This window comes from Geotrypetes seraphini, chromosome 8 (genome assembly GCF_902459505.1).
Source record: "Geotrypetes seraphini chromosome 8, aGeoSer1.1, whole genome shotgun sequence".
NCBI classification, from domain to species: Eukaryota; Metazoa; Chordata; class Amphibia; order Gymnophiona; family Dermophiidae; genus Geotrypetes; species Geotrypetes seraphini.
Window position 1 is genome coordinate 137150320 of NC_047091.1, and position 14328 is coordinate 137164647.

A 14328-nucleotide genomic window follows, 5' to 3' on the forward strand; every position below is an offset into this window, starting at 1 on the left:
TAGTAATATTGGGTTCTATGTTTCTAGACAATGGATGATTTCATTTAGTAGATTTACTCTTTGCTGTTCTCCAATAATGTGGACTTTATACCTATCTATATTTCCTTACGGTATTTTCAAGTATTATTATTATTGTTGTATATATAATTCATTTTTAAAAAAAGATTTCTTTTTCTGTAGGTTAGACAGAGGCAACAGCCTCAAGTTAGAAACTTCTCCTTCATCTTTTATGTACACTGCTTTGATTGGACCACAGAAAAGTGGTTTATAAAGAATCCTATAAGTTATAATTGTGTGTGAACTATAGTGTGATCATCCTATTTTGTAGTTGGTGCTTATATACCCGTGTTGCTGGACAAATCACTGCAAGAATTCTATGAAGGGCTGCCTTTTTGAATAGTTTTCTATTCATTATCCATGAACTGAAAAGGCGGGATTCTCAAATTATTCTTTACTAATTAAAAACTGTTTCCTCATTTCTGTATTGTTTTGTATTCATGTTACATTACTTACCCATATTTCTGATGTAAACACAATGCTGAAACATGGCCACTTTGGGTATGTTATATTGTTGAAGCTTTGAAAGTTATATATTTTATGTTAAAAGCAGTGGTTTATTGTTGAATTGCATGGAAGTTTAATAGATTTTGACAAATTTCTTTATTGAGCTGCCTTACGGTATTTTGATTGCTCTGCTGTTTATTTTTCCTTGTTTAAGCCTGTGGACCAAGGTTAGGGAACTCCGATCCTCGAGAGCCGTATTCCAGTCGGGTTTTCAGGATTTCCCCAATGAATATGCATTAAAAGCAGTGCATGCAAATAGATCTCATGCATATTCATTGGGGAAATCCTGAAAACCCAACTGGAATATGGCTCTCGAGGACCGGAGTTCCCTACCCCTGTCGTGGAGGAACTGCTTCTCTTTTCTGTTAAACATTCTACTTGGGTCCACAAAAGGATTAGCCAAAGATGATGTATAAAGGTTTTTGTGACCACAGATTTTTTTTAAAATTTTGTATCAATTCCATATGCTATCCATAATTTTTATCTAGGAACTGCTATGCATTACACCCCCTGAGTGTGGTGGGATAGACTTACAAGTAGTTCCTAGTAATTTAATTATCATCCAAGGAACTTAACAGAGGAAAGGCTGCTTGTGGGAAAATTCTGCTATAACAGGAGCTACATAACTTTTTAAAGGCAAGCGAGATGGAGGCATAAAATCAACAATAAAAAGGTGGAAAGATCTGCAAGACAACAGTGATTTATACAGTATATTTTTATATTCTGATTCAATGACTTTTTTCATGTACTGGAAAAGAATGTTTAAAAAAAACGAAACAGGGATCATGTATATTTTATATCAAGAGTAAGGAGTAATGTAAATAATAATTAATATTATTTTTATATTTCCAGGTTTCCTCAGCAAACATGTAGGTTGTCTTTCTAGAGGTCAATTACATTTGGGCAGGTGCTTATATTATAAACCTCAACCCTAAAAATTAACCATTAAAATGTCATATTGCCAAGCAGCTTCCTGTTAAAAACAAAAACACTTCAGAAAATATAGCAAAATTTATTGATTTGTTATATTATATTATATACAATAAGTACTACATGTACAAACAGAGACTGGGAACCAGCATTTCTCAGGCTTGTTCAGCCCACTGAGTGGGTTTCTAAACAAGCTATCATTAGCAAGCGCCCTAAGAAAGCCTAATTATTTTCAGCAATTTAAATGTACACTAATTTAAGCATCCACCAGACTATGCTGAATATAACCAAGGCTGTTTTCTTCCTTATGAAAGACCATCCCTGAAAAGCACACAAGAAATCAGCTGTAAAACAAGAGCACATTCTCTGCAGTCCTCCATTCACTCTTTCTGGCATGTTTGTGTTCTGCAGACACAGATTTACAAAGAAGTGTAAATGTTAATCTATATTTAGCTGCATGAAATAGAGTGTCTTGTGCCAAGATAGGACCAAATCAAAGCAATGCAAAGAAACAGCACAGACTTTTCTAGCTTGGAAGATCTATGGTAAGACACTGCATCAAAACTGAAGATCTTTGTCACAGTATAGCAACACACCATACAAAGTTCTTAAAGCAGGAAGTCCACACAGCTGGCTTTTTTTTCTTTAAAAAACTGCTGCCATCATATGAATATGATTTTTTCATGTTGGGGGTGGAGAACAAAGGTCTTAGAAAAATATTTGAAGGTCTATTGAATCTGTCTTTCCAATAAACTATTTCTTAGTTCCACCTTGCCCAAACAGAGTTTTAGAATAGACTCAAAAGTCAAACAGTAATGACGGACAGGACTAAGACATGCGAGATGGTGAGCCTCCCCTTGGGCCGCTGCCTCTGACATATCAAGTTAGTGAACAAGAAGCTCTTATCTCTTGCACTCAAGATCAAGCCCTGAGGCGAAACGCAGAGAGAAAATGGAGCTGGAACAGTGTATAGGGTCCCATGATTTTGTGCAAAAATTGACGTGTACTGTGTAAAAAATTAACCTTTTTTCAACCATAGGAAGCACCTTTACTGTCTTGAAATTCTAGCCACTGTGAATTCCTTACAGACAGGTGGGACTATGAAACCTAACAAACACTCAAGGGCAGGTCATTTGTATTTACTGTAAATTGTACCATTTCTGTAATTCTCAATTGGGCAGGCAAGGTTCCTGTTACAATATTAGAACATGATTTCCTCAGGATGTCCTCTGTTATGTTTTACTGGACTAAAGGAGATAGCGGGTCTTTGATGGAGGGCTGAGAACATGAACGTTTTCAGAAATGATTTGGAAGGTGTCAGTGGTATTACATGGGCAAGGGTCCAAGTGTATTTTTATTCCAACATGTTTTCTTTACGTCTGCCCAAGTGATATCGGACCACTGCGGACTCTAAGGATTCAACAGATGTTATGAGAAATGTAGATTGCAACCTTCCTTTGGTGCGTCTGGCTCACCGCTGTCCTTTTCCTACTGGCCAATAAAACTCCCCCTTATTCTTGCAAAATAAAAATGGAAGCCATGTTTCAATTCCTGCAGTGACCAGTGTGAAATGTCAACTTATCCTTCTCAGGAGACATCCGTGTGGGTTGTGTGTAATGTAAAGGGCATCAGGATGATAGCTCAGATTATCAGTCTTCATCACGCAAAACTGACAACACATTTTTAAAAATCAAACAAGCGCATTTACCGAAAGAGAATAAAGCAACAATCTTTTGTAAGCACTTGCTTTAGTGCTTTATTCGTGCACAGTCACAGGGGATCTTTTCTACCTGTCTCATCATGCTGGTGACACCATCATCCGAAGTACCTTGACGTTAGCTTTCTGACATTTCAGTGGCTGTGCAACTAGGACCCCCCCTCCCTTGTTTCATTTCCACCAGCTGGTCAGCATCTCCACCTTCTGGACAATGTAAGAACTGAAGGAAAACTGTGCAGGCTGCACATGGAAAGAGCAGATACGAGAAAGGTCCTACCAACTTCATCCAAAGATAAGCCTCTTCTTGACGAATCATTAAAAGAGCAATGCTCAAACATCCCGCACTGCTTTTGTAACAAAGTAACAGTTTGTTCAAAAATGTCAGTACAGTGGTACCTCAGTTTGTGAGCATAATTCATTCCAGAAGCATGCTCGCAATCCAAAGCACTCGTATATCAAAACTTATTTCCCCATAGGAAATAATGGAAGCCCAGATGATTCGTCCCACAACCCAAAAACGAATGTACCTGAATAAAATAAAAAGGAGAAAGACGCTGAGCCGCCAGAGGAGGAGGAAGAGGAAAAGAACCGCAGCCTGGGTGGCTCCCCGGTACTGCTGCTCCTGCCTTAGCAGCCACCGTTGCTTCTGGAGCTGGGCTCGGTACTGCTGCGGAAGCAGGCATGGCACTGTGTGGAGCAGAAGTGGTGAATCCGCAGGCGGTATTCGCCATGCTTTTCCAGGCTCCACAGCGTCCCAGTGCACACCCTGCAGAAACGTAAACACCACCGGACCTGTACACATGCGCCATCCACGTAAGCACCACCAGCACTGGCCGAACCTGTACGCACGCGCTGACTCCACCTCCCGGAGCTCCAAATGCGCAAAGTAAAGGAGTTCTAACCAGGTGCGTGAGCTGCACAGAAATTGCCCCGCCTCGAGCAAACACGTGCACTGTCCCATCTCCGGAGGAAGGCGCCTCCTTAGATCCGGTCACCTCGCAAAAAGGACGCACTCCCAGCGGAAAGAAGGTATTTGACAGCTCGTTTTGCGAGTCACAAATTTTGCAAATGTTTTGCTCGTCTTGCGTTACTCGCAAACCGAGATTTGACTGTATATGGAAAACAGCAGCCCCTGGACTGATCTGCTGCTTGTAACAAATTAGTCTTATAATTAAACTTTACTTTGCAGAAATACAGAAATTTTTAGAGATGACTACCTTTGTTGCACTGAATTTAGCTACAAGTATCATGATATAAGGGTTTTCCTGAGCTTAGCAGAAATGCAATACTTTGTGATGTAGGAAGGAAGGAAGAATCATAGTTAATACAGGAAATGATCTCACAGCTCAGCAAGTGAAGCTATTCTTTTTCTGTCTGGAGTGGAGGTTTTGGTTTGGAACCCAAATGTAGCAACTTCAGTTCCGAAGAGACTAATCTAGTGAGTTCCACATCTCCTGCACTCTAAGAACAAGGAGGCTAAGAGAGCACCTGATCTGACAAGTTCCAGGCGCTTTTCTACAATGAGTTGCAAAGGCTTTCCTCTATACATGGACTGCCATAGATTCAGAGGTAGCCAGTGCGGCTCTTGAGAATGAAATCACACTCGGAGACATGTTATATACCAGCAGTTCAAACAAGACTATGAAAAAAAACCCCAACAACTTGCAAAATACCCTCAACAGATCACATCAACTTTCTAGGTTTTGTTTTGACATTTTTTTCCCCCATTTTAAGTATCAGTCAGTGGCATAGCGAGGGTGAGAGGCGCTCCTTTCCCAGATTCTCCCTGCCACGCACCACACACCCCTTCCCTTGTACCTCGTTGTTCACCACCGTGAGAAACAAGAACTTCAACGTGCTCCTCGTGACCCCGTTGGTTCACCCTCTGACATCACTTCCTATGCGCAGCACCCGGAAGTGATGTCAGTGGGAGAGCTGAGGAGGTCACAAAGAACACGTTGAAGGTGTTGCTCTTGGCAGTGAACAACTAGAGGTATGGGGGAAGGGAAGGGAGGGCATGCGCGTGGCGAGGGGAAGAATGAGAAGAGGCGGGAGGGTGGAGAGGAGGAGGAGTGCTGGAACCCTCACCAACATGGCCCCCCCTTCTTACTACGCCACTGAGTTCAGTAGATGCTGTTGTGCTGAAGTTTGCTTTGTATCTGACTTATAATCAACCATTACAGAGAAGGCAAAGGAGGAATCCTGCTTTAAGCAACTCCTGCCTTCCAGCTTTCTTTATCACCGTGTGCGCTTTTTAGTTTCCCAGGGATGGCAAGTTATCCTCAGCAGCCAGTAACTGTTGGATCCAGACCGGAACGCTTTGTAATATGAACCTTGGTCACTTCCTCAGCACAGGTGGGATGAATACCTACTGTCTTCAGAAGCTGTGCGTAGGTGGCACCACATCTAGAAAAAAACAAAATGGTGAAAATAACTCAAACACTGGTAAAAAGAAATATATATCTGCATTTATGCATACAGAGGATAATTCTATAAGCGGATGCCCAGGCACTATCAAAGCACCTATTTATAGAATATTGGTGTAAGTGGCTGAAAGTTCGTGCCTAGTTTGCATAAGATTGTGCGTAAATCAGAAGATGTTCTAATCTACATGTATAAATACGCACACTTGTTGCCATGTGCACTCCACCCACCTGTAAAGTACATATCGCCTCTAAGCCTGTCCTTACAGAATGGTGCTTAGCCGGAAACTGCTCATTTACACAGAGTCCTTCTACAAGGGTCATTTCATAAATAATGCACACTATTTTTTTAAATTTGCTTGTTTTGTTTTGTTTTTTTCAAGTATTTCTTTACAATCCTTCAATATAGTCTCCCTGCTTTGCAACGACCGAGTCCCAACATCCGGGAAGCTTCATTATTCCATCCAAGATACCGTTTTTGTTCAGTTGCCGAATGGCTTGGGTAACAGCGGAAGAAAGCTCTTCCAGAAGATGCAAAATGATGTCCACACATAGGTTGTTTCAACTTTGGAAAAAGGTCAAAGTCTGGTGGATTCATGTCTGGATTGTAGGGAGCATGAAGTAACACCTCCCAGCCGTATTCGTGTAGTTTTTCAATGAGGACATTCCCTATGTGCGGGCAAGCGTTGTCGTGAAGAATGAGTGGCCCAGCCAAAAGCAACTGAGGTTGGGTTTTGTACATTTTTCTGCGCTTTTTTTGCAAAAAATCATGATAATACACTGCTGTGACACATCTTCCACATGGAACTATGTCTGTGATGATGATGCCTTTATGATCATAAGCAAAAATCATCATTTGTTTGACTTTTGATTGAGCTCGTCAAAATTTTTTTGGTTGTGGGGAAGATGGAGCTTTCTACTCATTGGACTGTGATTTCAGCTCCGGCTCAAAGTCTCTGACCCACGTTTCATCAATAGCAACAATGCGATTCAAGAATGCATGACCTTCAACACCGAATCTTTGTTTCAGCATGGTAACATTGTCCAGGCGTCTATGATCATCAACAGACACAGTACCCGAGACACCTGCAGCCTCCATTTCCAACACTTGTCACAGCCACACTATGTACACTACAGAGCTCCTAAGCACACGTTCTGCTGCTTCAAGCTCTGAAGTGAAAGTGAAAAAAGGTTTACTGCAATCTCTAGGTTTACTGCAACCTCTAGTTGCATCATCCACTCCCCAATGTTGCCAACCTGTGCATTATTTATGAAATGACCCTCGTAATAGAGTGCTCCTAAAAGACAAGCTGTGCACAAGGAGGGTTGTTTTATAAGAGGTCACCTAACTTGGGATTCAAGTGTGCTTCCAGTGGCATAGTGAGGGTGAGAAGTGCCCGGGGCAGTGGCACCCCTTCTCTGCCTACCGTGCGCGCCCCCTTCCCTTCCTCCGTACCTCTAGTTGAAGTTGTTGCTTGGGGTATTCAACAACATGTTCCTCGCAATCCCGTCAACTCTCCCTCTGACATCACTTCCTATGTTTATGTTTATTAAAATCTTTCTATACCGCCTATACAGCCAAAAAGGATCAAAGCGGTTTACTTCCTATGTGCGGCACCCGGAAGTGATGTCAACGGGAGAGCTTGCGAAGAACACATTGTTGACCTACGCGAACAACAACTTCAACTTGAGGTATGGGGGAAGGGAAATGGGGGGGCGCTTGGAGGGGAAGAATATGAAGGGGGGCAGAGAGGAGGAGTGGGTGCCTGTGCCCCCACCAACATGGCACCCAGGGCGGACTGCCCCTCCCCCTTGCCCCCCTTCCCTTACTACGCCACTGAGTGCATCTAAGTTCTGCCAGTTTTCAGAGGAAAAGTCTATGCACTAAAGTCAGGCCTCACCAATCAGGAACCGCTTTGACATGCAGCTCCTGATTGATGAGGCCCGACTTTATTGCAGGAAGAGGCGGTCGGAGCATACCGCAAATGATTTCCTTCACTCTCCGGTGCTCCGGCTGCTCTCTCCTGCCTCTCCGGCTGCCCTCTCCAGTTTCCCCTGTTAAAATCGTATTCGCGATTTTTCAAGATTCGCGGGGGTTCCTGGAATCCCCATGAATATCGGGGGAGTACTGTACATATGTATTTGGCTGCACTATTTTATAAAGCCCTTTTCCACATATAAAACATGCTTCCCTTATGGAAAATGCATTAGCAAATTAATTCCACTAAGTATATTGAGAAATTAGCCATGCACCTTATCTTAAGAAGTAATCACAGCTATGAAAACAGATCTTTGAAAGATCAGTTTTTCTTTGATAAAACATTTGGTTAATGCAGAAAGATACATTTATCATGAACAATACGTGTCATACTTTAAAGCTCTATAATAGACTTCATAGCTTGATAAAATTAAAGTATTATCATTGAAACCTCCAATTTTGGAAGGCCTACAAAAAAAATCCCAGACATATTCTGATCCTACTTTATTCCAAGTGCAAATCCTTGAATGACCTCCCCAGCATTTGGTCCAACGAAATGGAGTCCAAGAATCTCTTGTTTTCCTTCACGTTTGCATATCATCTGAAAATTATAATGATAAAAGACCTATTCATATGACTAGCTCAAGGATTCATGTGATCACTGTAACAGAAAACAATGGTGCCTATAAGAGTCAGAATACTAATAGTGGGGAAAAAAGTTTTTGTAGCACTTTTAATGCAAGAATCAAATGTGCTCTTAGTGAAACAAACTAAAGCTATAGACTGGAATATGCCATAAAAACTATTTTTGAGTTTTAAAATCCAGATTAGACTAAAAATGTAGCTAAACAATATGGGGCTCATAACCAAAACTATAAAACATTCAAAAACCAGCCTAAGTTGGCACTTGGACGTCCTAATAGCAGGGATGTCCAAATGCCGATAATCAAAACCAACTTTCTGGATGTGCAGCAGCACTTCTAAGCTGCTGTGCTTTCAGAGATCAAAGGGGCGTGTTGGGAGGTGTGTTATGGGCAGGCTTCGATCTGGATGCACTGCCGCCATAATCAAAGCTTTTCTAGAGGGAACTTAGACGCTGGCAGTTAGACCTATCCGAGTTGCGTCTAAGTTCCACAAAAGTGCCCAATCTGACAAGAAGACCACTGGAGGATTTAAGGCATGACCCCCTCAAAGAGAAAAAAAAAACCCAAGGCATGACCCCCTCAAAGAGAAAAAAAAAAACCCAAAACCCGTAGGCTTCCCATCAGCTGATCGCAGCACAGGAATTCCCATCAGCTGAACCAGTTTTGGTGATTCCTAGCAGCTCAGCTGGCAATTTTGAGCCAATTAGGGCCTTTGGCCCCTCCCACTGCATCCCAAGATGCATTGGGAGGAGGAAGCCCCGTCATTTGCAGCACATGGCCCTGTAGGCAGGAGGGAGTGGGCTTCCCTCCTGCTGCTTTCTCATCTGAAGGTACAGGGGGGTCTGGAGAGAGGGGCCCAGGAATGTTGGGAGATGTCAGAGGAGATCCGGAATGTCGGGGATGTCAGGGGAAGGGGTGTAGGGCTCCATGGCTCAGCTGATCCTAGCAGGGGGAATCCCCATCAGCTGAGCTGCCAGGAATGCCCGAAACTGGCTCAGCTGATGGGGATTCCTCTGCCACGTACAAAACTTGCTTATGTGCATTTTTCATGTGGACGTTATTTTTGAAAATGGGCAAAAAAAGGTAGACGTCCTAAGGACCAAAACTTATACATAGCTCATTTTCAAAAATAAAAGACAGACATTTGGCAGCTTTGAAAATGGACATTTTTCCTGTGGACATCTTGCACAAAACGTCCAACCTCAGACTTAGGCAAAGTATCGATTAAGCCCCTCTATACTTTCTGAACAAGCACACAGTGAGGGTAGGTGAGGGTGGACAAGGAGGGGAAAAGACACAACAGCAGTGCTCCCTTAGCATTGCTCCGATTCATGGTACCACTACTTCCTATTGGCCTGGAGTTGGAAGGAGATGGTGGACTGTTGGTATAGAATGCACGAGGGGAAAGGGAAGAGCTAAACATGTAAAAGTTTCCTCCAAGAAATATATTTGCATTTGGCTTGCTGCAAAGTGAAACATGCTGTCTCTTCAGGAACTGAATTTTGCATCCGAGATGCTTCCAGTTTCAGATGGTACCAAGACATAACAACACCAAGATAGTAACTAGCTCCATGCCCTGAGACAGTATTAGTTATCAAGCTATAGTACCAGTGCTATGGAAATGGCAAGCCATATCTGTCAAAGTGAATTTCTCTTACCTTCATATAACACTGAGTGGCATCTTTATCAGCTACTGTGAATTCCAAGGGCTTGTAATGTGCATGATATACCTAAGAAAAATAGTTGCAAGATACAAATTTAAATCAGAGGTTGATATATAAAGCAAAGTTTATTTAGGGCAACTACGGTAAGCATTAACTTTGTTAATTCTTGTTAAACATGCTAGATAAATAAAAGAATAAACAAACATTAAAGATTTAAAAGAACAAAGTGAAAACCCTACTTGGGTTTGTATAGTGTGTTTCAACTTTGACCCTATTGAAAATAATCTCACCCTTACAGGATCAGGTCGTTGCCAAGTATGAAGCTGATTATTTGTCTTTGACAGATGTTTATCTTGCCCTCAGACAAACAAATGGAATCTCTGCATTAGTGCTTATCCATGGTATATTTTTCAATATATAAAAATGATACAAGTATAATAATTTGATTAATTTTTGAAAAATCTTATTTAATTTGTCTGTCTGTCCATCTATCAAAAACAAGTAATCGATAATATATGGCTAGGAGTAGCAAGCTGGGAACTGTAAGACCCAAGTTCAAATCCCACAGCAGTTCCTTGTGGCCTTGGGCAAGTCACTTAACCCTCCATGCCTCAGAAGGCAATGGTAAACCACATCTGTATGATGCCAAAAAAAAACCCCACAAATGATGGGGGGGGGGGGGGTATTGATCACCAGGAGTCCAATTTGACTCAAGAGCACATCTAGATATATATCTGGCCAATATTCAAAACAAATTAACTGGCTGGAAGCAGCTGCTGATCAGTTATATTACTTATTCATTACTATCGAGTCATTTTCAGTGGTATTTAACTCTGCTGAAATTAATCGGTTAGCGCCAAAACCAAAAGTGGTTAATTCATGGACCTTCCAGGGGTGGAGTCAGGTTAAGTACTGATATTCAGCCCCCTCACTGCATAAGTAAACCACATAAATTGGGCTGCATAAACAGTAGCCCTATCTTTAAGCAGTTTGGCTTATACTGAAGCCCATACAGGGCCCGATATTGAATATCCAGAAACAATGCCGGTGGCAGGCGGCAAAACGCTCACTGTCACCAACTGAATACACTAATTGAAACGTACACACTAAGGGAATTTGCTTGCATTAGCTTTGAAAGCCTCTGAGCTATAGTTAGAATTTGCCTCACAATACCTAACCACAACTGGAGCCCATTAGCTGTGATGCATTCAACGAGTCATCCCACGAGGACGAGTTTGATGTGCTTTAGGACTAGGAAGCTTGTATCTTAATTAGAGAACAATATATAGCTTTAAGAAGAGAAATATCCGAAGAGTGGAGTGCCTCAGGGTTCACCACTTTCTCCAATACTTTTTAATGTACCGATGTCAACACTGGGTTATTTCTTAGTTGAGAAAGGGCTTATATATGTAACAGGGTGCCTAGACTGCCACGGCACATACATACCTATGTAACCTTATGAAATAGCCTCCCTAAAACTTCTGCATTGTTACACCTGTTCTGAGATAGGTGTGTGGTGTGTGTGTGAGAGAGAGAGTAGGAACTGAAACTTATGCATGTATATTATAATATATGGGCTTGATATTCAAAGCTATTTAACCGGCCAGAAATGGCTCCCAGCCAGTTAAATTGCCTGATTGTGGCAAACTGTTAGTTTTTTTTGTACCCGAGGCAATGAAGGTTTATTTATTTATTTATTCGATTTTCTATACTGTTCTCCCAGGGGAGCTCAGAACGGTTTACATGAATTTATTCAGGTACTCAATCATTTTTCCCTATCTGTCCTGGCGGGCTCACAATTTATCTAATGTACCTGGGGCAATGGGGAGATTAAGTGACTTGCCCAGGGTCACAAGGAGCTGCAGTGGGAATTCATCCCAATTCCTTAGGTTCTCAGCCCAGTACACTAACCATTAGGCTACGCCTTCATTAAACAAACCCATGTAACTACAAGTTGTGCATCCATTAAAATTCTCAGCAATTAACAATAGTTCTGGTCCCATGGCAAAGCTCAGGACAGAAAGGGGCTATCGGGGAATGTTCCTTTTTCAAAAACCAAAAACTTGCAGTATATGTGAATTACGTGTCACAAAACATAGCTTCTTACCTCAATGTTGTCTTCTCCATAGCGTCTGGCCGCCTCCTCTTCAGCAAGTCCTACACATCCATACTCCAGAGGTGTGAACACTGTAGTGGGGACCTGAACATATTGTGAAGACAGCACAGCAAAAGATTTGCTGGTGAATGCTGTCACCCAAAAGGAGTTTTGATGCAGACACTCAGGCTAGTTAAAACTAGGCTTGCTTTTCTGAAGTTGGCTATAAAACTGTAAGGCTGTTTATAACTATTCTGCATTTGTAATTTTTCAATTTATATTTTGTATTTCTTATCTTTTTATTTTTTAGGGCTGTTTTGATTAAAATCTTTAATTCAATTAATCGTGCGATTAAAGGTACCCCCTACCGTAGCTCCTTGTGATTCTGGGCAAGGAAGGGTTAAGCGACTTGCGCAGTCACAAGGAGCTGCGATGTGAAAAAAAAAAAAAGCAAACAAAACTTGTAATTAAAATTTTAAACAACATACAGCCCTGCCACTGTAGCCACGCTTACTGATCATCTTGCCAGTTTGAAAGTTTCTTCCTTTGACACTGAAAATGAAGTAGTGTAGATGAGTTTTTGGCCAGACATTTTTCCCATACCACTCACTCCTGTGCTTTCCCCTGAGCTTTGCTATGCACATAAGTGCCCTAATTTGAGCACACTTCTTCACTGTGTCCAATAAAGGGCAATTTGGATTCAGTTTAGAATCTCGTCATTTTGAAAAGTTGGCCCCTGCTATGCACCTTTTCTCTTTTGAATCCCCTTAGTAAATATGAGCTGCAGGTATCTTCTGCACTCAGCCTACAGAGATTGATGTGTGGTGGGTAGGACTTCCTGCCTCCACAGCACTTCCAGGCACAAAGCACAGGAAACAGCTCTTCTGTACCACAGCAAACATGCCACAAACTGAGGCAGGTAATGTAGTTAGAACCTTTAGTCTTAAGAACATAAGAATTGCCATACTGGGACAGACCAAAGATCCATCAAGCCCAAAATCCTGTTTCCCACAGTGGCCAACCCAGGTCCCAAGTACCTAGCTAGATCACAAATAGTATAACAAATTTTGTGCTGCTTATCCTAGGAATAAGCAGTGGATTTCCCCAAGCCATCTTAATAATAGTCAATGGACTTCTCTTTTAGGAAATTATCCAAACCTTTTTTAAACCCCACTAAGTTAACTTGAGCTTCATCCATTGCTCCCCATTGGCTCAGAGGATTACAGAGGAGGTATGCTCAGTCCTGGAGAGGTAGGGAGGGACCTGTTCAGTTAGGAGCGAGATGTGATGTTCCCTATAGGTAGAATCAGTTATTAGCAAGAGAGGTCAGAGAGGAAAACGTGATTCCAACTTGGCCAACTTAGTCACTTCCCTCTCAGAGATTCAGGTTGCTGTTGCTCAATTCTTTACACAACCCCTCACTGGCTTTTAGTGGGAACCATGACATAATTACCGTCTCTTCAAAATCTAATCTAATCTACAACTTCTGAGTCGCTCTATGCCTAATTAGGTCCAAGGTGACGTAAAATTCAAGTGATAGGCAAAAAGATAGAAGAATTAAGGAGTAAGGAGACAGTAAGCAGGAACAGGAGAAGGAGAGGGCAAATACAACAATTAGACTCTTCTTTAAGGTAGGGTGTTTTGACAACATCATCCCTTTTCTAAAGTCCCATCACTGGCTTTCTGTCAAACAGAGGGTTATCTACAAAACACTATTCCTAACCTTCAAGGCATTCTGCCTTGGAGTACTAGACTGTCTGTCGATTATGACCATCTCTATTGTCCATGCGCTCTTTAAAAGACCACCAATTAGTCCTCCCTAGCCTAAAACAGGCGCACCTTGTGATAACTAGACATAGAACATTTTTTCTTCACAGTACCATTTACATGGAATAATTTACCAATCTTAACACACAGTATCACCTTGATTAAGGATTTCAGAGTAGCTATAAAGACTTGGCTCTTTGCTTAAGCCCTCTAGATGAGTGGTCTCAAACTCAAACCCTTTGCAGGGCTACATTTTGGATTTGTAGGTACTTGGAGGGCCTCAGTTAATGTCTCATTAAAGAAATGACAATTTTGCATGAGGTAAAACTCTTTAAAAATCTTTCCTTTTGGCTAAGTCTTAATTATAATATTGTAATTTATAGCTAAAGAGACATATGATCAAGAAACTGTTTTATTTTACTTCTGTGATTATGATAAACATACCGAGGGCCTCAAAATAGTACCTGGCGGGCCGCAAGTGGCCCCAGGGTCAAGAGTTTGAGACCACTGATTTAGATTGAGCTAGCCCTGTAAAGTTTCGTTGAG

The 14328-nt window shown here is 41.7% G+C and overlaps 1 protein-coding gene across 4 annotated transcripts in view; it reads right to left on the minus strand.

The window, feature by feature from the left end:
• Nucleotides 1-1556: 1556 nt before the first annotated feature.
• Nucleotides 1557-14328, minus strand: part of TXNRD2 (thioredoxin reductase 2) — a 116904-nt gene continuing 104132 nt past the window's right edge. For all 4 annotated transcript variants that reach the window (XM_033954484.1, XM_033954482.1, XM_033954483.1 and 1 more), the window contains exons 14-17: nt 12028-12120; nt 9915-9986; nt 8116-8213; nt 1557-5617 (exon numbers count right to left, since the gene is read on the minus strand). In XM_033954484.1, the coding sequence (XP_033810375.1) occupies nt 5494-5617; nt 8116-8213; nt 9915-9986; nt 12028-12120 (387 nt within the window). In that variant the 3' untranslated portion in view covers nt 1557-5493. The remainder of the gene's footprint in view (nt 5618-8115; nt 8214-9914; nt 9987-12027; nt 12121-14328) is intronic.